The sequence below is a fragment of the Chlorocebus sabaeus genome, chromosome 19 (genome assembly GCF_047675955.1).
Source record: "Chlorocebus sabaeus isolate Y175 chromosome 19, mChlSab1.0.hap1, whole genome shotgun sequence".
NCBI lineage: Eukaryota > Metazoa > Chordata > Mammalia > Primates > Cercopithecidae > Chlorocebus > Chlorocebus sabaeus.
The window spans coordinates 21,304,896-21,330,214 of record NC_132922.1 but is presented as its reverse complement, the minus strand read 5'-3'; the positions used below and the strand labels follow the sequence as shown (position 1 = coordinate 21,330,214).

General features: G+C 45.6%; 1 protein-coding gene across 9 annotated transcripts in view; it reads right to left on the bottom strand.

Moving 5' to 3' along the window:
* THOC5 (THO complex subunit 5) overlaps positions 1-24,943 on the bottom strand; it is a 40,790-nt gene extending 15,847 nt beyond the window's left edge. The window contains exons 1-14 of one of the 9 annotated variants that reach the window (XM_038007632.2): positions 24,854-24,913; positions 24,306-24,409; positions 23,415-23,530; positions 21,741-21,872; positions 16,690-16,833; positions 15,655-15,768; positions 15,083-15,180; positions 11,966-12,112; positions 9,148-9,262; positions 4,397-4,529; positions 3,643-3,675; positions 1,708-1,785; positions 1,151-1,191; positions 800-899 (exon numbers count right to left, since the gene is read on the bottom strand). In XM_038007632.2, the coding sequence (XP_037863560.1) occupies positions 800-899; positions 1,151-1,191; positions 1,708-1,785; positions 3,643-3,675; positions 4,397-4,529; positions 9,148-9,262; positions 11,966-12,112; positions 15,083-15,180; positions 15,655-15,768; positions 16,690-16,833; positions 21,741-21,836 (1,099 nt within the window). In that variant the 5' untranslated portion in view covers positions 21,837-21,872; positions 23,415-23,530; positions 24,306-24,409; positions 24,854-24,913. Of the gene's footprint in view, positions 1-799; positions 900-1,150; positions 1,192-1,707; positions 1,786-3,642; positions 3,676-4,396; positions 4,530-9,147; positions 9,263-11,965; positions 12,113-15,082; positions 15,181-15,654; positions 15,769-16,689; positions 16,834-21,740; positions 21,873-23,414; positions 23,531-24,305; positions 24,410-24,520; positions 24,724-24,853 lie in introns of those variants that run through there. The other 8 variants (XM_073006831.1, XM_007975337.3, XM_073006835.1 and 5 more) reach the window with 8 other exon arrangements.
* Positions 24,944-25,319: the final 376 nt, after the last annotated feature.

Genomic DNA, 25,319 nt, shown 5'->3' with positions numbered 1-25,319 from the left:
TGATGGCACGTGCCTGTAGCCCCCGCTACCTGGGAGGCTGAGGTGGGAAGAACAATTGAGCCCAGGAGGTTGAGCTGTAGTGAGCCGTGATCATGCCACTGCACTCCAGACTGGATGACAAGAGTGAGACCCTATCTCTAAAAACAACCAACCAACCAGCAAAAAGACAACCAGTGTGTAGAGCCTACTTCCATTTGTGTAAAAAATAAAGTGGGAAGTGGATAAATATATGTTTGTATAAAAGCTTCTAGGTGCAAAGAATCTTTCTGGAAAATATATAAGAAGTCTGTAATAACGGTTGCCCTTGGAGGTGAGACCTAGGACTGGTATCTAGGAACCTGGGGTGAGAGGGAAACTTAAATTTTATTTTTAGCTCTTATACTGCTAGAACATTTTATTATGTGGTAGTTTTTCATACAAACCAACTTCAAAACATATACTCTGCAGAATACAAAGTTCTACTTATATTTACTAAATTAAACATGTTGGTCTTATTACTCAAAACCTGTATGCTTTTGCAACTTGTTCTAGATATTTGACTTGCCAGATTCAGAAAGAGGTGTGGTTTTCTCAAGCTTCTGCCTTACCTGACTGGAGTTTTGTTGCTATGTTGTTACGGTTATGACTTAACAACAAAAAGAAACAAATTCCATGCAAAACAATAAGGAAAGACAAAGCAACATGAAATGGGAATCCTTTGTTGGGCAAATAGGCGTCTGGCTCCTGGACCCTCTGCATCTGCAGCTGGGTGAACTCTTAGGTGCTACAGATGCCCTAAACAAGGTGAGTGCAGCCAGACCTTTGCACTTCAGGTCGAGCATGACGGACAGTGGGTGCCTCTTCAGCATCTCTTTGCGTTTGTCATCCAACTGAACCCCCAGCGTGGGTCTCCGGCGTTTCTGGACAAAGGAAAGTGCCGAGCTGATGAGCATCGGTCATACCAATCTCCCCTTCCCTCTCCCAACCAGCCAGGCCTCAACCCTACTGCCTGGCACCTGCTGCTTCAGCTAGCTGGGTTGCCAGACTCCCCTCCCAGCAGCCTTTTCTTTCAAACCTCTTTCTTCTGCTTCTAGGGAGGATGGCACCTGCAAACAAGCACGCCCCAGTGCATGCAGCTGCTTGATGCCCCCATAAAAAAAATGGTTCTCACCGTGGTCTGCTCCTCCTCAGCATCCGAGTCACTCTCGTCATCTGCAGCCACAGAGAGAAGGCAGCTAGAGGTGAGGGGGCTCCAAATGCTCCCTAAAGCACTCCAACCCACATGGCATAAAGGGGCCCTGACTCTGTCTTTTGTAAATGAGTTTCTCTATAACAAATAATAAATTAACTTGCTGCTTCTTACTCAGTATAGAAAACATGGTGAAGAAAAAAGAAAAAAGGCCTTACTTGCTTTACCTTATTTAATCCACATAACAACCCTACATGAGGTGTTACTATCTGTTTTCACAAATGAATAAGCTGAGTCTCTGAAATGTTAAATACCTTCCTCCGGGTCAGTCAGCTAGTGAGTGGCAGGGCTGAAATCCACAGGCAGCACCTTGTGACTCCGGGAAGTGAGCTCTCTTTCCTGTCTACCCCAGGATGCTAGGACATTCAAGTCAAGCTTCCTGCTATACAGAACCAGTCCAGCTGGTTCTCCAAAGACCAGGACTGCCCTTGGATGGTGACTTGGTGTCGCTGGGGGAGGAATCCCAACCACCACATTACCTTGGGAGTCCTCTGGAGGCTTGAAAAGAGCCTTGGCTTCATCCACACTGCCTTCGATTGCCACAGATAACGTCTTATCTGGGGGGCAAGAAAGAGTCTGGTAGGAAAGCTGCTGAGGAAAGGTGCTAAGCAGCACGAGTAGGCCAGCTCTGGGGCTGCATTTCTCTCACTTCTGCCCAGCTCCTTGCTGACTAAGGGTGGAACAGCAAAAATCCTTACTCCAGATGAAGGGAAACAAGGTGGGACACTTAAGTCTTTTTTTCTGTCATTTACTGAGAACAAACAACTTAAGTACAAATTCCTAAACCAGCATCACCTGAAACTAGCAGGGACTGTCTCTCTTTTTTGGTGCACACCAAAGCACAGAAATTCAAACTGAGGGCCCAAAGCCACATGGAACTCCTCTGCCAATTGTCTTAGAGGTTCTTATCCAGAAATCCACACCTGTCCACATCCCAGAAACAATGACTCTCACCTAAGTGCTTTTTCTTTATTCTACACTATACCAAGCACATGGCTGCCACTGTCTCACTTAACTGGGAGGCAGTAGGACAGTGAATAGGAACTTGGATCTTGCAGTCTAGTCCCAGACCTGAGTCCCCACCTAACCAATTCCCAAACACATGACCTGGAAAGTTATGTCACTGTCTGAGCCTCAGTTTCTATATCTATGAAATGGGGACTTGCAAAATAGTAGCTGCCAGGCACGGCGGCTCACGCCTGTAATCCCAGCACTTTGGGAGGCCGAGGCAGGTGGATCACCTGAGGTCAGGAGTTTGAGACCAGCCTGGCCAAGATGGCAAAATCCTGTCTATACTAAAAATACAAAAATTAGCTGTGTGTGGCGGCACGTGCCTGTAATCCCAGCTACTTGGGAGGCTGAGACAGGAGAACTGCTTGAATCCAGGAAGTGGAGGTTACTGTGAACTGAGATCATGCCACTGCACTGCAGCCTGGGCAACAGAGTGAGACTCTGTCTCAAAAAAAAAAAAAAAAAAAAGAAAAATAGTAGCTGCCCCATTAGTGGTGGGGACTGAATGAGCTGATGCTTGTAATTTTAATTATAAAATTATTAAAAATTAATTTTTAGGATGGGCGTGGTGGCTCATGCCTGGTTGGGAGGCCAAGGAGAGTGGATCACCCAAAGTCAGGAGTTCGAGACCAGCCTGGCCAACATGGTGAAATCTGTCTCTACTAACTATATAAAAATTAGCCGGGCACAATGGTGGGCGCCTGTAACCCCAGCTACTTGGGAGGCTGAGGCAGGGAGAATTGCTTGAACCCGGGAGGCAGAGGTTGCAGTGAGCCAAGATCATGCCACTGCACTCCAGCCTGGGCAACAGAGTGAGACTCCGTCTCAGAGGAAAAAAAAAAAAAAAAAAATTTAATCCTCACAACAACCCCACAGGAGTAATACATTATTATAGCCATTTTTAGATGGGAAACTTAAGGCTCAGAGAAGCTAGACATCACAGCCACAAGGCTGATAAACCAGGATTCAAGACCAGGTCTGTTCAACTTAAGCTTGGCCTCTCCAGCACATGAGCTAACAGCCTGTTGCATATACCAGGTGTGACTGTGACACCTTATTGAGTGATATCTTGGGACCCCCCTGTGAGGGTCCAGTGCTGTGAGGTCAGACAGGCCACCACCTTCCAACTCCACTTTTAAGGGTACAGATAGTCCCAACAACCTGAAATGGTTTGCCTAGCCACACAAAAGAGGGATGGCAAACTTCCCCCAAATGGCTGACCACTGCCTTATCTATGGCAACCCTATGTGAATCACCACCCTTCACCCCAAACAACTAGTTGCTCCCATCAGTCACTGGCAAACGCCAGACTATTTTTTTCAGTCATTTAATATTAGCATTCTACAGGAACATCAGAATGGAACAGGCCAATTTTAAACATAAAAGAAAAGAAAATTACTCACCCTGTCTAGGGGGCTGGGAGGATTTCATATGAGCTGATGATGGAAACAGGAGGGAGAACAAAGGGGAGGGGAGGACCAGAAGGACGAGGAAGACACAAGAAGAGAGACAGTAATGTGTTGGTGCCCACGGTGGGAGGAGAAGCAAGCACTGGTGCCGTATATGTCTGTCTGATGTGGTGGGGTGGGGTTGGGGAGAAAATTTAGGTGCTGGGTGAAAGCTGCATTAGGGCAAAAGGCAGGGTCTCTAAAATTTTCTCAAAACCCTAGCAGAGTCACAGGCTGCCCTCAAGCTTAATGAGGACATATCTAACCTGGAAATTCATAACAAAGACATGCAGCCTGATTCAAGGCATGGTGAAAGCCTGGGAGAGCTGGCTGAGACCTGTATTCACCAGGCACCCCCACCCTGAAGCAGAGCAAGAGGCACTGATCTAACTGCCAAGCGTGCCTTGATGGGGTGAGCACCTGGGAGCCCAGATAGGCTGCCTGGGCTCTGCACCCAACAGCTGTACAGCCAGGCTCACGAATACTCAAAGCCACCCATGGTGAAATACCCATCAGGTATTAATCCAGCCTTAGGCCAGCTAGTCAGAGCAGCCATGCTGGGCAATGCAGAGGGAAGAAAGCTTCTGTCACCTGAGGGCTTCGGGGCAAGACTGAGAAATTTCCTGAGCATGTACTGCTTCCAACTGATTCACTCAGCCACAGCTGCTGCTCCCACAGCCCTTCGTCCTCACCCAGCCCCCATACTCACCACAGGCCTGCCCATACGCAGTGGCCTGAACAAAGAGGACATAGAGGGGAGGCGGCAGGTGCCTGGCTGTCTCATACTGCTTGTGAGCCTGGTCGAATGGCATAAACAGGTACTCCTGCACCGGAAGGGAAGCCTGCACACAAGAGACAGATTTTTGTTCTTCCTTTTTTAGCCAGTCCACACAGGAACAAGTGGCTACTGAGTGACTATAAATCATTGTTTATAAAAGTGATACATGATAAACTAATAGAACTAATAGGTAGATAAAAGCTCAATATAAACAAAATTATATTTCTTTATACTAGCAACAAACAGTAAGAAAATAAAATTGTTTTATTTTACTTACTGTCAGGGTACCCTGGCTCATGCCCGTAGTCCCAGCACTTTGGGAGGCTGAGGCAGGAGAATCACTTGAGGCCAGGAGTTCAAGAGCAGCCTGGGTAACTTAACGAGATGTCATTTACATAAAAAATAAAAATTAATTTAAAAAAAAGAAATTATAAAAAGATGCCATTTCATCAAATAAGAATAAACAGGCCGGGCATAGTGGCTCACGCCTATAATCCCAGCACTTTGGGAGGCTGAGGCAGGAGGATCACCTGAGGTCGGGAGATCGAGACCAGCCTGACCGACATGGAGAGCCCTGTCTCTACTAGCTGGGCGTGGTAGCATATGCCTGTAATCCCAGCTACTCGGGAGGCTGAGGCAGGAGAATCACTTGAACCCAGGAAGTGGAGGTTGCGGTGAGCCAAGATTGTGCCATTGCACTCCAGCCTGGGCAACAAGAACAAAACTCTGTCTCAAAAAACAAACAAACAAAAAACAATAAACAAGCAGGCTGGGCCTGTAATCCCAGCACTTTGGGAGGCCAAGGCAGGTGGATCACCTGAGGTCAGGAGTTTGAGAGCAGCCTGGCCAACATGGTAAAACCCAATCTCTGCTAAAGATACAAAAATTGGCCAAGTGTGGTGGCACGCACCTGTAATCCCAGCTACTCGAGAGACTGAGGCAGAAGAATTGCTTGAACCTGGGAGACAGAGGTTGCAGTGAGCCAAGACTGTACCACTGTACTCCAGCCTGGGCAACAGAGCAAGACTCTGCCTCAAAATAAAATTAAAATAAAATATAGAAGAAAAGAAAATAAACAAATGAAAGGCATATAAGCCTCTACACAAAAACCTGAGAAATGAAAAGTCTAAAATAAGTGGATACATATGAATGTCAATGGCCTGGAAGACTCAAATATTGTCCAGGTAACAATTTATTCTAAAGTGGTCTGCTGATTCAATGCAATCCCAATCAAAATCCCAGCAGGTAAGAACAGACAACCTCATTCTGAAACTTATATGTAAATGCAAAGGGCCAAGAATAACCAAGACAATCCTGAAGAATTAGGTTGCAACTGTGCATCGAGACTTCTGATAAAGCCACAGTAAATAAGACGGTGTGATACTGTGCACGGATGGACACAGAGATTACACAACTATCCATGTGTACAAAGACATTTGATTTGTGACAAAAGTGGCACTACAGAGCAGTGCGAAGAGAATGTCTTCAATAAATGGTCAGCTAAATACCTATGTGGAAAGAAAAAAATCAATCTTTACCCTTAACTTACACTACATACAAAATCACTTCCAGGATGACTACACATTTAAAGAGACAGATTTCTTAAACAAGACACAGAAAAAGTACTAACTATAAAGGAAAAGAATAATTACTAAAATTAGGAACATGCACTCATTAAAAGATACCATTAGCAAAGTGAAAAGGCAGGAGGTTACAGAATGGGAAAGATGTGGGAAAACACTCATCTCCAGGCAACCCAACAGAAAAACAGGCAAGAGACTTGCCTAGGCCCATCCCAAGAGGTTATCCAAAAGGCAAAATGTGCTGTGTTCAACATCACTAGTCCTCAGGGAAATAAAAATTAAAACTATAATGGGATCCTCCAGAGTAGCCAAAATTAAGGAGACTGAGAGTATCAAGTGTTGACAAGGATGTAGAACAATTAGAACTTTCATATGGTGCTGGTGGGAATTCCTATAAATTGGTACAATCACTTTAAAAAACTTTCAATGTCTACAAAAGCTAAATATATGTATAACATATTGTATGACCTAGCAATTTCATTCCTGGGTATATATTCAACAGATGTACACATGTATGCCAAAGCACACATATAAGAATGCTCATAGCAGCATTATCTGAATGGCCCTAAGCTGGAAACAACTAAATACTAAACATCAGTGAAAACAAACTCCTGCACTCATAAGAGCTCAGATGAATCTTAGAAACATACTGCTGAACAAAAGAAGCCAGATATAGGAGTATATACTATGATTCTCTTTGTATAGAGTTCAAAAACAGGCAAAACGAACCTATGATGTTAGATGTCAAGATTACGGTTACTGGGGTGTGGGGGAAGATAGGGACTGGGAGGGGGAATAAAGGAGCTTCCAGGAAATTGTTAATGTTCTTTCTCTTGGATTTTGGGTGCTGGTTACACAGATGTGTTTCTTAGTGAATATTCATTGAGCCATATACTTGCAAGTTATATGCTTTTCTGTATATACAATTCTGTTTTAAAGTAATACATTGTACATTGTTTTTAAAAGTTGTATTCAAGACCTTAGGCAATGAATTCAGGTTTTGTTTCAGAGATTTTATTTGTGTGCTTTTCTTGTTTTTTTCTTTTTTTTCTTGACTCGGGAAAGACTGAACTAGATCGCTTTGAGTTTCAAGTTTGCAGACTCTGCGCAGTGCATGAGGATCAATTGCACAATACATAAAGTAAAATGAAAAGCATTTTAGGCCGGGCATGGTGGCTCACGCCTGTAATCCCAGCACTTTGAGAGGCTGAGGCAGGCGGATCATGAGGTCAGGAGATCGAGACCATCCTGGCTAACACAGTGAAACCCCATATCTACTAAAAATACAAAACAAAAAATTAGTTGGGCGTGGTGGCAGGCGCTTGTAGTCCCAGCTACTTGGGAAGCTGAGGCAGGACAATGGCATGAACCCAGGAGGCAGAGCTTGCAGTGAACTGAGACTGCACCACTGCACTCCAGCCTGGGCAACAGAGTGAGACTCTGTCTCAAAAAAAAAAAAAAAAAAAAAAGCATTTTAGGCCAGGCGTGGGGGCTCATGCCTGTAATCCCAGTACTTTGGGAGGCCGAGGCAGGCGGATCACCTGAGGTCAGGAGTTCAAGACTACTGGCCAACATAGTGAAACCCTATCTCTACTAAAAATACAAAAATTAGCCAGGTGTGGTGGCAGGCGCCTGTAAACCCAGCTACTCGGGAGGCTGAGGCAGGAGAATCGCTTGAACCTGGGAGGCAGAGGTTGCAGTGAGCCGAGATGGCGCCACTCCACTCCAGCCTGGGCAACAAAGCAACTCTGTCTCAAAAAAAAAAAAAAAAGGCATCTTAAAGTCATGGGGTGCGGCGGCAAAGGTGGGTAAGTAAAAGGGGAAAAAAAGTGGTATTCAAGTTTGTAAAACAAAAGCTCCCAGTTCCCAGTCCTCGAGGTAGCTGCTAATGGTTTGGTATGAATATAGACTTTTCCAAGTATATACCCAACTCCTATATGTATATATCCCTACAGATACTTTGTAAACTAAGATATAGAAATGAGCTTATACTATATGTTCTACAACTTGCATTTTTTTGTTTAATAATATGACAGATCTTCTTTCATATTTCAGTTATTCTGTCAGTGGTTCGATATCAGTGGTTTGATTCCATACTTTCATCATAGCTCTAAGGCTGTACCATACAAGAATTTATTTAACCTGTACCCATTTAGAAAGTTTCCAGATAACAAGACAAAATTTAACCATGCAGAAGCTTTGGTCAAGTACAACCAAAACTTTTAATTTCTGCTCTGTCACCCAAGCTGGAGCGATCCTCCTGCCTCAGCCTTCCAAGTAGCTGGGACAACAGGCACGTGCCACCATAACCAGTTAATTTTTTTTTTGTAGAGGTGGGGTCTCCCGATATTGCCCAGGCTGGTCTCAAACTCCTGGGCTCAAGTGATCCTCCCTCCTCAGCCACTCGAAGTGCCAGGATTACAGGCATGAGGCACCGCAAGCAGTCAACAACTCTCCTTCCACACTTAGAGCTGAAGAAAGGAAATATAGACATTGCCAAATCCTAAGAAAATAAGCAAATTTATCTCTAGGATCCTTTTACAAAGTTCTTTCATATTAGCCATCTACCTTGCTTCACAAAATTATAAGGATTTACACCAAATCTGGCTTCGCAAAGCAAATAAAAAGTGGGCCACCTATACAGAAAGACATTATATTTTACAGGCAAAGTGTGGACTCTTCCTCATGAGTAAAGTTTTTTTCAGAGTGAGAAGATCTGTTGAGCAGTCTGACCCTGAAGCGTAGTCAGGGGGATCAAACAGACATCCACAAGAATCAAGTTTAGATGTCTGGAGACTGTGAGGCCAGTGGGGGCCATGCAGGGGGTAAACCAAATTTACACAGTCTGAGAAAGTATGCTACCCAGAGGAGTGTCTGGATGAAAACACCCAGGTCAATGTGTATATATATTCCTGAGGCCAGCACTTCTTCCTCCCAGACACAAGCTTATCACACCAACTGGGTAGGGATGCAGACAAGGCCATCCTTATACTATACTCTAATTTAGGGTAATTGACCTGGCAAAGCTCAAAGGGTGACATGGTGTCTGGCAGTGCCTGATCAGTGGTGAAGGCAAAGCAAAAGGCCAGCGGGCCTCACCTGCATGATGCTGTTGAGCCGGGGCTGGAGGCTGCTCAGGTACTCCTTCTTCACCTCAATCTCCTTGAGAATCTTCTCCTTATTGGATAGACACTCTCGGTACTTCTCTGCCAGCCTGTGGAGGGAGGAAAGAGCATTGTCACCTGATGTCCCCCTGTGATACCTCAACACGCCTGTTCACTGTCAGACTCCACCAAATGGTAGCAGCCATGATTAAATGCTAATGTTTATCCAGCACTCAATGTGTGCCAGGTACTTTGGTGAGTCTTTTACAAGCATAATTACATTTAATCCTTATAAAGACCCTGGAAAATGGGGACTTTTCTTATCCCCAAAGGATGAAACCAAGGCTCAGGCAAGTAGATCACTTGCCCAAGGGCATCCAGCCAAGAACAAACACTGTGCTGGGCTTTGGATTCATGTCTCTTGCTCTCCAGAGGCTCTGTCTGCTCTGTAACCACTAGGGGATACACATGCCATCTTCTGTTCCATTTCTTGCTTGAGAGGTAATACCTAAAACTTTCATAAACATGGACTTAGCAGCTACATAACCCAAAAGAGGCCCATGGACTGGCCTGGTTGGGACAGGGTGGGAATAGATTCTGGACCAGTGCCACAAGAATGCAGCACTGACAGCTGAGTCTGTGCCCAGCACAATCAGTGGACTGGACAACGGAGTGATAGGCCAGCCCCATTTGCTAAGACACTGACACAAATTTCCTAAGAACCAGACTCGCTTGGGCACAGTGGCTCACGCCCGTAATCCCAGCACTTTGGGAGGCCCAGGCAGGCGGATCACCTGAGGTCAAGAGTTCGAGACCAGCCTGGCCAACATGGTGAAACCCCATCTCTACTAAAAAAATTAGCCGGGCACAGTGGCATGCGCCTGTAATCCCAGCTACTCAGGAGGCTGAGGCAGGAGAACTGCCTAAAGCCAGGAGGCAGATGTTTCAGTGAGCCGAGATAACACTACTGCATTCCAGCCTGGGCAACAGAGCAAGACTCCATCTCAAAAAAAAAAAGAAAAAAAGAACCAGATTCGGTGCTTATTAAATTCATAATATGAACCAAAAACAGAGAATACATTCCATAACAGAAAAAGGCAACTATACAGCTACTTCACCAACAAAAAACCAGAACAAATGTGCCAATTAAAAGCCCTAGTATTCTTGTACAAATATGAAAGGGGAAAAAGTTACCATGAATGGAAAGGATGCAACCATGAAAAGTTCATTACCGGAAAAAACAAAACAAAACAAAACAAAAAAAACACTGTATTTTTAGAATGACTTAGATTAAAACACACAGTACTGGCCGGACACAGTGGCTCACGCCTAAAATCCCAGCACTTTGGGAGCCCAAGGTGGGTGGATCATCTGAGGTCAGGAGTTTGAGACCAGCCTGGCCAACACGGTGAAACCCCTGTCTTTATTAAAAATACAAAAATTGGCTGGGCGTGATGGCTCACACCTGTAATCCCAACACTTTGGGAGGCCGGGCGAATCATGAGGTCAGGAGATAGAGACCATCTTGGCCAACATGTTGAAACCCCGCTTCTACTAAAAATACAAAAATTAGCCAGGCATGGTGGAACATGCCTGTACTCCCAGCTACTCGGGAGGCTGAGAGGCAGGAGAATTGGTTGAACCAGGGAGGCGGAGATTGCAGTGAGCCGAGATGACGCCATTGCATTCCAGCCTGGGCGACAAGAGTGAAACTCCATGTCAAAAAAATAAATAAATAAAACTCTTAATTAGTATAGAAAAGTTTATACCTAAAGTGTGACTTGAAGTATTATTTATGACAGCAAAAAAAATGGAAACAACCAAAAATCCAACAGGGGAATAATTTTGTGAATTTTTCTATACACTAGGATATACACTAGAATGTTGCACAACCTCCTGAAATAATGTTTACAAAGCTTTATGCCACAGGAATACACTTATAGATAAGCGGGGGGAAGGCAAAATACAAAATTAGATTTATGGTACAAAAGATAAGGTCTTCGGCATTAAAATTTCAAAGAGAGACCAGGCATGGTAACTCACACCTATAATCCCAGCACTTGGGGAGGCCAAGGTGGGAGAATCACTTGAAGCCAGGAGTTCAAGACCAGCTTGGGTAACAGAGTGAGACCCCTGCTCTACAAAAATAAAAATATTAGCCAGGCATGGTGGCAGGCACCCATAGTCCTGGCTACTTGGGAGACTGAGGCAGAAGGATTGCTTGAGCCCAGGAGGTCAAGGCTGAAGTGAGTCGTGATCATGCCACAGCACTCCACCCTGAGCAATACAGTGAAATGCCATCTCTTAAAAAAAAAAAAAAGGGGGGGGGGGGGCAGGCACAGTGGCTCACACCTGTAATCCCAGCACTTTGGGAGGCCAAGGCAGGCAGATTAGTTGAGGTCAGGAGTTCGAGATCAGTCTAGCCAACATGGTAAAACCCTGTCTCTACAAAAAATACAAATAATAGATGGGCGTGGTGGTGTGCACCTACCACCCAGCTCCTTGGGAGGCTGAGGACTGAGAATCACTTGAACCCGGGAGGCGGAGGTTGCAGTGAACTGAGGTCACGCCACTGCACTCCAGCCTGGGAGACAGAGTGAGACTCCATCTCAAAAAAAAAAAAAAAAAGCCCTTAAGCAACCCATCCATGATGAGGTTGGTGACGTTTAAACTATCCAGTGTGAATTAATCATAAAATGGATTTGGTCTTAGAAACTATTCTGAGAGTTCCACAGTGCTTTGCTGCCTTATCCTGGGTCATGATAAAGCACTGACACTTTGTGGTTAAAAGGTCAGGAAGGAGGAAACACTACCTTTTCCGCTGCTCCAGCTCCCAGTCCAGACGTGCCAGTGTTTGCTGGTGAGGGTCTCCCATGGTGACTTCGGCCTTGCTGATATCTGGTGGAGCCTCCTTATAAAACTCCTCTAAACTGACCAGATCAATTTCTTCGTGCTTTGACCTACAGACAAAAACATGACATCATGCTGCCGTTCTCAGGAAACCAAACTGTAGTTTAAGTAGACCCAAAGTTACCCCCAACATATGCCTGCCTAGCCCTGGTCTACAACTACTTAGGATCCTGGAATCCAGTCTTCTCCACAAATGCTCATTAGCAGGTGTTTCAGTGTGGAGAAAGGTAGTTGACATGCCATAGGATCCTTACCCATGCTGTCCAACCTTTTTACCCAGGAATTAGCTAAAGACTCGGAAGGGATTCTTATCAAATGTACAAATGTCTCCAAGCTGAGCAGGAGAGATAATAGCTAAAAAGTCAAATAAAAACACTACAGCCTGGGCCTAGGCTGTCAGGTTGAAACCAAGACATGTCATTTAACAGGAATAAATATAAGGGTCTGCACTTAAGTTCAAGACATTAGCTACATAAGAATGGAATGGGGAAGATTCAGCAGGGGCGAACTGGATGGAAAAAGATCTAGCGGCTTAAACTGTTGCATGCATAGTGATTTATATGTATGAGAGAAAAGAAATTCTGCCAGGCGCAGTAGCTCACTCCTGTAATCCCAGCACTTTGGGAAGCTGAGGCAGGTGGATTACCTAAGGTCAGGAGTTTGAGACCAGCCTGACCAACAAGTTGAAACCCCATCTCTACTAAAAATTAGCCAGGCATGGTGGCGCATGCCTATAATCCCAGCTACTTGGGAGGCTGAGGCAGGAGAATCGCTTGAACCCAGGAGGCAGAGGTCGCAGTGAGCCAAGATTGTGCCACTGCACTCCAGCCTGGGTGACAGAGTGAGACTCCGTCTCAAAAAAACTAACCCTCTTTGCTGCATTAACATAGTTGAGTGCTCAGGTTATGGTCAGATGACGGTAATAATAATAGCAGCTATCATATATTAATAAGCACACACTATATGTCATCCTCACCTCATTCAAGCCTCACAACAACTCTTAAGAGGTGGGGAGTTTTAGTCTCCATTATTTGACTGAGATGGAGGCTTCTATCAGTAAGCAGTTTGCCCAAGGTCCACAGCTAGAGAGTGGCCAAGCTGGGATTTGAACCCAGGATGTGTAACTTCAGGGCCTATGCTCCTTCCATGTGGCCGCCTGCCTCCCAACAGGCGTAAGTTCCACTATATTCTGGGTTTGTCAGTTTCCATTTGCATGATGAGTACAGACCAGTGCATCACATTATTTTGTTTTTGATACCTTTTTAATTTTGAAATAGTTTAAGACTCCAATAAGTTTCAAAAACAATACTGACAATTTATTTCCTCCATGTATCCTTCACCCAAGTTCCCCCAATGATACTATCTTATCCAACCACATTATATATTGTCAAAACCAGGAACTGACAATGGTACAATATTATTAACTCAAGTACAGACGTGATGCAGATTTCACCTTTATTCATATTTAACTTTTACTAGGTAATGATTTTGTGGAACAGATAAAGATGCCTCTCAAAAATCAGCATCAGGGATGGGCACGGTGGCTCATGCCTGTAATCCCAGCACTTTGGGAGGTCAAGACGGGTGGATCACCTGAGGTCAGGAGTTTGAGACCAGCCTGGCCAACATGGTGAAACCCTGTCTTTACTAAAAATTAGCCAGGTGTGGTGGCTCACACCTGTAATCGCTTGAACCCGGGAGGCAGAGGTTGCAATGAGCCAAGATCACACCACCACACTCCAACCTGGGCAACAGAGCGAGACTCTTAGAAAACAAAAAAAAAGAAAAAAAAAAAAACAGCATCAGGCCAGGTGTGGTGGCTCACACCTATAATCTTAGCATCCTGGGAGACCAAGGTGGGTGGATCATTTGCAACCAGGAGTTTGAAACTAGCCCAACATGGCAAAACCCTATCACTACTAAAAATACAAAAAATTAGCCAGGCGTGGTGGTGCACGCCAGTAGTCCCAGCTACTCAGGAGGCTGGAAGTCAAGGCTGCAGTGAGGCAGGACTATGCCACTGCACCAGCCTGGGTGACAGGAGTGAGATCCTGTCTCAAAAAAAAGAGAGAAAACAATCAGCATCATGATTATTAAAAATATTCCGGACCCAATGTCTAACAGGCCCCCTGCACATGTCAAGCTTGAGATAAAAGCTGCTTTCAGTTTGCATAAACAGGTCTGATCAAGTGAGAACACTTTCCCTTCTCTTCCCTTTTACTCCTTCCTCCTTCTCATCTCTCAGCTTGGTTTTGAGGAAGGACACGGACAAATTGTAGCTTCTTCACCTGAAGGCAGCTAACCAGCAAGAAATTCAGGTTCCAAAGAATAAAATCCATTTGCAAAAATGAATGCTGGGACTACAGAAAGGAAAACTGGGCCAAAAGGTTAAAAGGATGTGACTGGAAGTGAGTTGCTCCCATACAATGTACCCAGGAATCAAACTGGTAATGTAAAGATCCCTGATAGGGGGACAGACCTGCTTTTTACCAAGTGCAGAGCTCAAAACTCAGAAAGGTCAGAGAGATTTCTGAGATTCTTTATGCAGCCTGAAACCACGGCTTGCAATTCTCCCACATTCACCCTTGCAATTTGCCCTTCTCCCAGATCCTACAGTTTTCTAAACTCATCAGATTTCTTTTTAAAGAGAGACTTAGGCCGGGCGTGGTGGCTCACGCCTGTAATCCCAACACTTTGGGAGGCCAAGGTGGGAGGATCACCCGAGGTCAGGAGTTCGAGACCAGCCTGGCAAACATGGCAAAACCCCGACTCTACTAAAAATACAAAAATTAGCTGGGTGTGGTGGTAGGCGCCTGTAGTGGGAGGTTGAGGCAGGAGAATCACTTGAACCCAGGAGGTGGAGGTTACAGTGAGGTGAGATTCTCCCACTGCACTCCAGACTGGGTGACAGAGCCAAGACTCCATCTCAAAAACAAACAGACAGACTTACAGTGAGCTATATGGGAAAAAGCAATTACCGAGAGACCACATGTGCCAAAGCCCTGTCCTCCCAAACTCACTTAAACTCCAAACACTTGGTGATCTCCTTCTGTAGGTGCATCACCTCATACAACAGGTTCTGGAGCTGCAGGTGATAGGCATCTACTTTCTGCTTAGCCTGAAAGGAGGATAAGATCAGAGGTGAGCAGGGCAAGTCAGGATGGGGCAGATGAGAGGGTCAGCAAACTAAGAGAAGGTGTAAAGGGAATAAAGAAGGGGATGGGGCTGGGTGCAGTGGCTCACGTCTGTAATCCCAGCACTTTGGGAGGCTGAGGCGGGTGGATCACCTGAGCTCAGGAGTTCAAGACAAGCCTGGCCAACAAGGTGAAATCCCATTTCTACTAAAAACTACAAAAATTAGCCGGGCATGGTGGTGGTGGCAGGCGCCTGTAATCCCAGCTACTTGGGAGGCTGAGGCAGGAGAATTGCTTGAAGCTGGGAGGCAGAGGATGCGGTGAGCCGAGATCAAGATCGTGCCACTGCATTCTAGCCTGGGGGACAGAACGAGACTGTCTCAAAAAAAAAAAAAAAAAAAAAAGAAGGGGATGGGGAGGAGAAAGGAGGAAGGTTAATTAAACCTTTTATCTCCTACCTCGTGGGTCTGATCTCTTCCTTTCTTCAACCTGATGTGGGCTAATCGGTTAAGCTTCTTTAGAGTCATGAAATGCACACAGCTCTGGATCCTCCGTTCTTCGATTTCGATTGCCTGTGAGCAAAGAAAAGAGTAAAGCCCACTGACGACAGGGGCTCGCTCAGCTTCCTTCTGTCCCTCACCACTGACCCATCCTCATCTGGGGCCAAACACAGGCACCGGAGGGAGCCCAGAACCGTGAGAAAAGTCATGAAGAAAATAAGAGGGATAGTTGTATAAGGAAAACGCTTAAGAATCTCAGGCAAAAAAAAAAAGCAATTTCTGCTTGGACTAGTGACAGGAATTGAAGATGGAATAAAGGCAGCGAAGGCACAATCTGTCTCTACAGATCCTACGCAGAGATCCCTGCAATAGTAACATCTTGCCATAAAATTTGACCTCTATAAATAACAAGTTACAGGATAACGTAAACGGAAAATAACAGAATTATAGCCATAAAGCTTGGCTACAATAGATTGAACGCAATAATCGTAACAAACCTTGTCAGCATAGGCAAGAATATGTGCAATTCCTGGAAAAAAATGGATTTTTAAAAACTTATTTATTAAGTTTTTAGTCACACTGTTTAATTTCTCTGCCCCTAAAACCTCATTTATTCACTTACTATTAAAGATAATTTCATTTTTGGTATCTATAATTTACTTATACATATCAATCTTTGTATCAAGCAAATGTATAAGTACCATCATTTCTCAACACCTAGCAAAATGCCTGGCACTTAATAAATATTAATTGGATAAATGATCAAATTAGTAGGGAAAAAAATAATTATCCTGTACTTTCATTACTATAATTGGTGACTGAGTGGTGATGAGAAATTCCAATAAATTAATAGGTTTTGGGAGCCCTGAGGCTCCAATCACCTGATCATGGCTAGGCCAGAAGACCAAGATCAGGAAGGGCCCTGGTAGGTGCAAAAACAGCCTCATCTATGCAAACCTACCAGGTTCACGGCCACATGGTCCCACTTCTTACCACATCCTTGCCACCCCTGCTCTTCAGGTCTTGGATCTCAGCCATCAGCCTCTGTAGCTCCTGGCAGGTGTACTTGTATAACTCATAGTCTCTGCCAGGGTCCCGCAGATCCACCTCGGCCTCCTCACTGTAGTATTTACCTTCCTGTAGAGGTAAGGATAAAAGCTCTGTGTGCGTGAGGTAAAAGTCTCCCTGTTGGGATCAGGGACACTTGGCTGACATCTCTTGTTAGATAAAAACAGTAACAATGAAGCCCCAATCAGGTCTCTAAAAGATCTAGTCCTTAAATCAAATGCTATTCTTCTCTTCAAAATAGAAACCTCTTTTGCTTTCTGATTGCAGAGTAATGCATGCCTGATGTCAAAGATTCAGAATATACAGAGCAGTATTAAAAAGAAAACAGAAAAATTGCCTATAATTTTGCCTCTCAGTCCAAAACAACACCACTGTGAAGATTGTGGATAAATAAACATTTTATTTGTAAACAAAACAGGATCATATCATCTGTGCTGTTAAGTGCAACTTCCCATCTGTATTAGTCCACCTTCATGCTGCCAATAAAGACACACCTGAAACTGGGAACAAAAAAAGGTTTAATTGGACTTACAGTTCCACATAGCTGAGGAGGCCTCAGAATCATGGCGGGAGGTGAAAGGCACTTCTTACATGGGGGCAGCAAGAGAAAAATGAGGAGGAAGCAAAAGCAGAAACCCCTTATAAACCCATCAGATGTCACGAGACTTATTCACTAGCATGAGAATAGCACGGGAAGGACTGGCCCCCATGATTCAATTACCTCCCTCTGGGTCCCTCCCACAACATGTGCCAATTCTGGGAGATACAATTAAAAGTTGAGATTTGAATCCCAAACCATATCATTCTGCCCCTGGCCCCTCCAAATCTCATGTCCTCACATTTCAAAACCAATCCTGCCTTCCCAACAGTCGCCCAAAGTCTTAACTCATTTCAGCATTAACCCAAAAGTCCACAGTCCAAAGTCTCATCTGAGACAAGGAAAGCCCCTTCCGCCTATGAGCCTATAAAATCGAAAGCAAGCTAGTTACTTCCTAGACACAATGGGGGTACAATGGGGTGAATATAGCCATTCCAAATGGGAGAAATTGGCCAAAACAAAGGCGTTACAGGGCCCATGTAAGTCCAAAATCCTGTGGGGCAGTCAAATTTTAAAGTTCCAAAATGATCTCCTTTGACTCCAAGTCTCACATCCAGGTCATGCTGATGCAAAAGGTGGGTTCCCATGGTCTTGGGCAGCTCTGCCCCTGTAGCTTTGCAGGATACATTCTCCCTCCCTCCTGGCTGCTTTCATGGGCTGGCGTTGAGTGTCTGCAGCTTTTCCAGGTGCATGGCGCAAGCCATTGGTGGATCAACAATTCTAGGATCTGGAGGGACGGTGGCCCTCTTCTCACAGTTCCACTAGGCAGTGCCTCAGTAGGGACTCTGTGTGGGGGCTCTAACCCCACACTTCCCTTCCACACTGCCCTAGCAGAGGTTCTCCATGAGCGCGCCGGCAGCAAACTTTTGCCTGGGAATCCGGGCGTCTCCATACATCTGAAATCCAGGCGGAGCAAATCTCCATTCTTGACTTCTGTGTAACCACAGGCTCAACACCACATGGAAGCTGCCAAAGCTTGGGGCTTCCACCCTCTGAAGCTACAGCCCAAGCTCTACATTGGCCCCTTTCAGCCATGCCTAGAGTGGTGGGACACAGGGCACCAAGTCCCTAGGCTGCATACAGCACAGGGACCCTGGGACTGGCCCACAAAACCACTTTTTCCTCCTGGGCCTCTGGGCCTGTGATGGGAGGGGCTGCCATGAAGGTCTCTGACAAGGCCTAGAGACATTTTCCCCATGGTGTTGGAGATTAACATTAGGCTTCCTGCTACTTATGCAAATTTCTGCAACCAACTTGAATTTCTCCTCAAAAAACGGGTTTTTTCTTTTTTTCTTTTTCTTTTTTTTTTTTTTGAGACAGTCTCAGTCTTGTCGCCCAGGCTGGAGTGCAGTGGCGTGATCTCAGTTAACTGCAAACTCCGCCTTCCAGGTTCAGGCAATTCTCCTGCTTCAGGCTCATGGGTAGCTGGGATTATAGGTACCTGCCACCAGGCCCGGCTAATTTCTGTATTTCTAGTAGAGATGGGGTCTCACCATGTTGCCCAGGCTAGTCTTGAACTCCTGACCCCAAGTGATCTGTCCACCTCGGCCTCCCAAAGTGCTGGGATTACAGGCGTGTGCCACTGCGCATAACCCGGTCACCTTTTGAATGATTTGCTGCTTATAAATTTCTTCCACCGGATACCCTAAATCATCTCTCTCAAGTTCAAAGTTCCACAAATCTCTAGGGCAGGGGCAAATGTCTCCAATCTCTTTGCTAAAACACAACAAGAGTCACCTTTGCTCCAGTTCCCAACAAGTTCCTTATCTCCATCTGAGACCACCTCAGGCTGGACCTTATGGTTCATATAATCATCAACTTTTTTTTTTGGGGGGATGGAGTCTCACTGTGTCGCTCAGGTTGGAGTGCAGTGGCATGATCTCGGCTCACTGCAACCTCCACTTCCTTGGTTCAAGCAATTCTCTGCCTCAGCCTCCCGAGTAGCTGGGATTACAGGCGCCCGCCACCACGCCCGGCTAATTTTTTCATATTTTTAGTAGAAACAGGGTTTCACCATCTTAGCCAGGCTGGTCTTGAACTCCTGACCTCATGATCCACCTGCCTCAGCGTCCCAAAGTGCTGGGATTACAGGCGTTAGCCACCATGTCCAGCCCATTATCAGTATTTTTGTCAAAGCCATTCAACAAGTCTCTAGAAGGTTCCAAACTTTCCCACATTTTCCTGTCTTCTTCTGAGCCCTCCAAACTGTTCCAACCTCTGCCTGTTACTTAGGGCCAAAGTCGCTTTCACATTTTCAGGTATCTTTTCAGCAACCCCCCAACTCTACTAGTATGAATCTACTGTATTAGTTCGTTTTCATGCTGCTGATAGATACACCTGAAATTGGGAACAAAAAGAGGTTTAATTGGGCTTACAGTTCCACATGGCTGGGGAGGCCTCAGAAACATGGCAAGAGGTAAAAGGCATTTACATGACGGTGGCAAGAGAAAAATGAGGAGGAGGAAGCAAAAGCAGAAACCCCTGATAAGTCCATCAGATCTTGTGAGGCTTATTCACTATGAGAACAGCATGGGAAAGACTGGCCCCCAAGATTCAATCACCTCCCCATAGGTCCCTCCCACAACACGTGGCAATTCTGGGAGATACAATTCAAGATGAGATTTGAGTGGAGACATGGCCAAACCATATGACCATCCCAGTAAATACAGATCTCAATCAAAATGGCTGCATGGTAGTCTACTATAGAGAGGAATTCCAGCTGGGTGTGGGGTGACTCACACCTGTAATCCCAATACCTTGGGAGGCCAAGGCAGGCAGACCACTTAAGCTCAGGCGTTTGAGACCACCTTGAGCAATGTGGCAAAACCCCATATCTACAAAAGATACAAAATTAGCTGGGCATGGTGGCACACAGCTCTGGTCCCAGCTACTTGGGAGACTGAGCTGGAAGGATCGCTTAAGCCCAAGAGAGGGAGTCAGCAGTCAGCCAAAATCGTGCCACTGTACTCTGGCATGAGTGACAGAGTGAGACCCTGTCTCAAAAAAAATTTTTTTTAAATAGCTAAGTCACAAAGGAAGTTGACAGATTCAAGGACAGAGAAACAGACAAAATGAAGAAAAGAACCTGCTGACCACGAGCTCTCAGACCATAACAGTAACATTATTTTGAATCGAATTAGAAATATATGAATATACATATATGTATTTTTTGGAGACAAAAGTTTCGCTCTGTTGCCCAGGCCGGAATGCAGTGATGCCATCTCGGCTCATGGCAACCTCTGCCTACTGGGCTCAAGTGATTCTCCTGCCTCAGCCTCCCAAGTAGCTGGGATTACAGGAGTACACCACCACAGCTGGCCAAAATCTATGAATATATTCTTTTTTTTTTTTTTTTTTGAGAGAGAGTCTCGCTCTGCCCCCCAGGCTGGAGTGCAGTGGTGCAATCTCGGCTCACTGCAAGCTCCACCTCCTGGGTTCACGCCATTCTCCTGCCTCAGCCTCCTGAAGCTCATGACACCCAGCTAATTTTTTTTTTGTATTTTTTAGTAGCGACTGGGTTTCACTGTGTTAGCCAGGACGGTCTCGATCTCCTGACCTCATGATCCGCCTGCCTCAGCCTCCCAAAGAGCTGAGATTACAGGTGTGAGCCACCATGCCCGACTATTAATATATTCTTATAAGAAATTCAAAGTTTCAAATCTCCTTGACCACCTGCCTCCACACCTACTTCCTCCCAAGATTTAGGCACTGTTACCAGTTTGATGTGTATCTTTCCGGATCTTTCCTATTTACTTACATATACAGGTACCCACAGAAATTTATAGTTCTCCTTTTGGGTGAGTCTTTTCTATTTTTTAACATAAAGGGTTCACATTACACATGTTATGCTCTAGCTTTCTTCTTACACTTAACACTTTCTCTTGGAGATCTTTCCTTGTCCTTACACACATACCACACATACTGACTTCCTTCTTTTCAATTGTACCATAATATCCCATAGTGTGGCTATACCATAGTGGAGTCACTCTTTTATTTTTGGAGACAGAGTTTGCAGGTATTGTCTCAGCAGCACACCCTGGGATTCAACATATCTGAAGCTCCAGTGCCATGCTGCAGATGGACTGCCTTCTTCTGACCATCAGGAAAACTGGAGACACATATCATACTGGAATACATTCTCTGTGCAGGTGCTAATCATGTCTAATACAGGCTTGTTGGTTTTGGAGATGCTGCAGCTAAACCAGATGTGGACACTCAGGTTTTGTGAAGAAACAGGAATCCCAGTCACCTGATCAAGTGGAAGCCACCAAAAAGTTGTACCTGGTAGATGCGACCCCGAGCTGCTATAAACACATAGCCAGGTGCTTGGCCATGAGATGTAATTTCTTAGCAGCATGGCAACCCTGACTGATCTCACCTGCTCAGTGTCAGATCGATTCCGCTTTCCTTCAGCTGGGGCTCCATCACTTCGGATGACTTTGGGCTTCCGTTTTTTGCTGGATTCTGATGACATGGTTGTTCCTTGTTGTCAGGACGAAACAGCAGAGACCTGTTAAGAAGAGAAAGCTTTTGAGATTCTTCTGGAGCTGAACTAGCAGTTCTGGCCACTTACAGACTTGGTAACTCAAGAAAAGTCATTTAACCCCTCAAAGCCTCAATTTAACCCTCTATAATACAACAGGGAAGCATCCCTCAGCCTGTCCAAAACAAACTCCACCGCCTTTTATAAAAAGGCATCACCACCCACCCCCACTGATCTCGGAATCATCTTCTTCAACCTCTCCCTTCCCTGCCTTCACCCACATCCTGCTCCACACCCTCCAGAGAAGAGACCTGCATTCAAGGGTCCGCCCAGCTATCCAGGCACCATGTGTCTCTCCATCTCAACACCCTATTCCAGGCCCTCCACATTCCTCTCCAGGACTACTCTTAACAGTCTTGCCCAACAATACTGTCTAAATTCTCTTTCTTAAAAAAGACCAACCTAATTAATGACTCTCCTGTTTCAAAACTTTTGCTCGCTCTTCATAATGCACTGAATATCTATATTCCCTGACCTGTCATAAAGACCCTTGATGGTTTGTCCCCAACCCATCTTCCCAATTTCATTTCTTGCATTCCCATTCCTACTGACCTTCCCGCTGTCCCCAACCTCTGCTCCTGGCTGCAGCGACACCCTGCAATCCCAGTTCTCCAAACACTCCACGTCCTTTCCCCTGCTTGCAAAGATCTTCCTCCCTATATCCTTCAAGACTAAGCAAAGCTCATCTGCTCTAGGAAGCCTGTCAGGTCTCCCCAAAGCACTCTTTTGGCTACTTTGGGTACACTGTTACGGAATTTATCTCTATGAATCGTTCTCCTGTCTTCCCATGTAGATTGTGAGCTCTACCTTCTTCCCCCTGAGCCTTGCAGAGTGCTCCATAAATTAGTATCCAAACTCCTCAGTCTGGCATTTAAACACACTCCCAATACTACTGTGATCACTGTGTGCTGGGCCTTGATCTAAGCACTGTATGGGTAAGTTCTCATTTGCTCCTTATAACAAACTTTTCAGATAAGAACTACCACCATTTTACAGATGACAAAACTGAGGCTCGCAAGGGGAATTACTTGCCCAAGGTCACATGACTACTATGCTAAAATCTGGATCTATCCAATCAACGCCATACTGGTGCTCTTAACTACACTGTTACGCTTCCTAGTCCTGCCAACATCTCATCTAGTGATGCCATCGACTTCCAGGTTGATCCTAGAATTTAAAGTATAGAACCTACATTTCATGGGGCTCTAGGGTCACAAAGTATCCTCCCTTGTTGCCTCACCACAGCCTCCTGAGGTGGGCAGCACTGTCCCCTTTACCTTAATCTATCTTGGTCTGTCACCCAAGCTGGAGTGCAGTGGCACAATCATACTCACTGAAGCTTCCACCTCTCTGACTTGAGGCAGCCAATAGTTTGTCATGGTAAAAGTCAGAGAGCCCTGAACTGGAATGTCCGTTCTACTCTTTCACGGCTATGAGTCCCCGGACAAGTCACTTCACTTTTCTCTGGGTCTGATTCCTCACAAATCAAATGAGAATAACAGTCCCTACCACAGGGGTTGTTGTGGGCTTTAACACAGGAGGCATTCCACTGGGGAAGGTGATGAAGATGACCTGGGATTGTGGCTTCAGATGATGCATAGGTGATCTTAAATAATGCTGAACACCTAAGGAGAAAGTTAATCCCTTTTCAATTCTTTTTTGAAACTTCTGATTGCTTCAAGGAGAACATCTAAGTTCCCTAGTTTGTCTTTAACATCTATGAATACCAATGTTCCTTTGTAACAAAAGAACTCTGTCCCACAGCCTTAAACAACAAAATCTAGCCAGAATTTGTTAACAATGATCTATTTTCATTATATTAACTATATTAATTTTTACCTTCTACATAAAACAAGTGAAAGCAGCTTTCTTTCCATTTCTGGTGGAGAGATTTCAAGTTTTCTCTCAAAGTAAATTTTTAGTTTCAAAAGTGACTTGGCTGGGCGCAGTGGCTCACGCCTGTAATCCCAGCACTTTGGGAGGCCGAGGCGGGCAGATCACCTGAGGTCAGGAGTTCAAGACCAGCCTGGCCAAAATGGTGAAACCCCGTCTCTACCAAAAATACAAAAATTAGCCGGGTGTGAAGACGTGCGCCTGTAAGCTCAGCTACTCAGGAGGCTGAGGTAGGAGAACCACCTGAACCCGGGAGGCAGAGGTTGCAACGAGCCAAGATCGCCGCCACTTCACTCCAGCCTGGGAGACAGAGCGAGATTCAGTCTCAACAACAACAACAAAAAAAGTGACTGGGCTCACACCTGTAATCCCAACGCTTTGGGAAACCAAGGCAAGCAGAGGCGAAAGAATCGCTTGAGCCCAGGAGTTCAAGACCAGCGTGGGAAACAGAGCGAGACCCCATTTTCAGAAAAAATTTAAAAATTAGCCTAGTGTGGTGGCACACACCTGTGGTCCCAAGCTACTCTGGAGGCTAGGGTGGGAGGATGGCTTGAACCCAGAAGTTCCAGGCTGCAGTGAGCTATGATCGCTCAGTCTTGACAACAGAGACCCTGTTGCAAAAAAAAAAAATTTAGGACTGGATTAAAAATTTTTAGTAAATGGTAGTACAGGCGGTAAGTTGATCTGGCAAAGCCTACAAAGACGTGACCTGAAAGGCTTACGTGTGGGAAATCCTGACTTTGGAAACACAGTAGAGTGCCTGGCACACAGAAGAGCACATTATATGTGAGCTGTTACCATCACCACCACCACCACTCCCATCAGGCTACATTATCACGACCAAGAGGCTCCAACATGAAGCCTGATGCTGCAGCGATCACTTTTCGGATGAGGTAACAGCGCAGCGCCGAGGGGCCGGGGACCGCTGGTAGAGAGGGAGGAGAAGCTGGGTCAGACCCCAGCCCAGGGGCGCCCTTTGGGCGATCAGCACCTCAGTCCCGGTGCGCCCGGCCCCGCCCCGTATCCCAGCCCCGCTGCCCTAGTCCCCTCCTCACCTCACAGCTCCGCGAACCTGGAACCGGGAGCAAGCAACTTCCGGAGGCGGAGCAAAGGCGGCCCGTGCACCATAGAGAAACGGAAGTAATGAAAGGGCGGCCGACCGGAAGCGAGGCGTGGAGGCCGGAAGCTGAGTGCGGAGGCACCCGAGAGAGGTGGGGGCGTGGTGAGGCTGTAAAGAACAGAAAAAGAGATCTGTTCTTCGTTCACTGTCCCAGGGCCTAAGTCAGTGCCCAGCAACTAGTGGGCGCTCCGCCAAGTAGTTGAATTAATGTTGTGTTATGTCCAAGATAACACGAAAGAACTTAGCAGCGGCCGGAAAGATTTAGGCCCTAGAGGATTTGCATCCATAACGTTGCTTCTTAATTATTTTCACCACAATATGCCACAGAAGTGAAGGCAGCAAGTCAGGGAGGGCATTAACCTCATTTTACACTAGGCTTTTTGAGGAGTGCGTCACCAGTT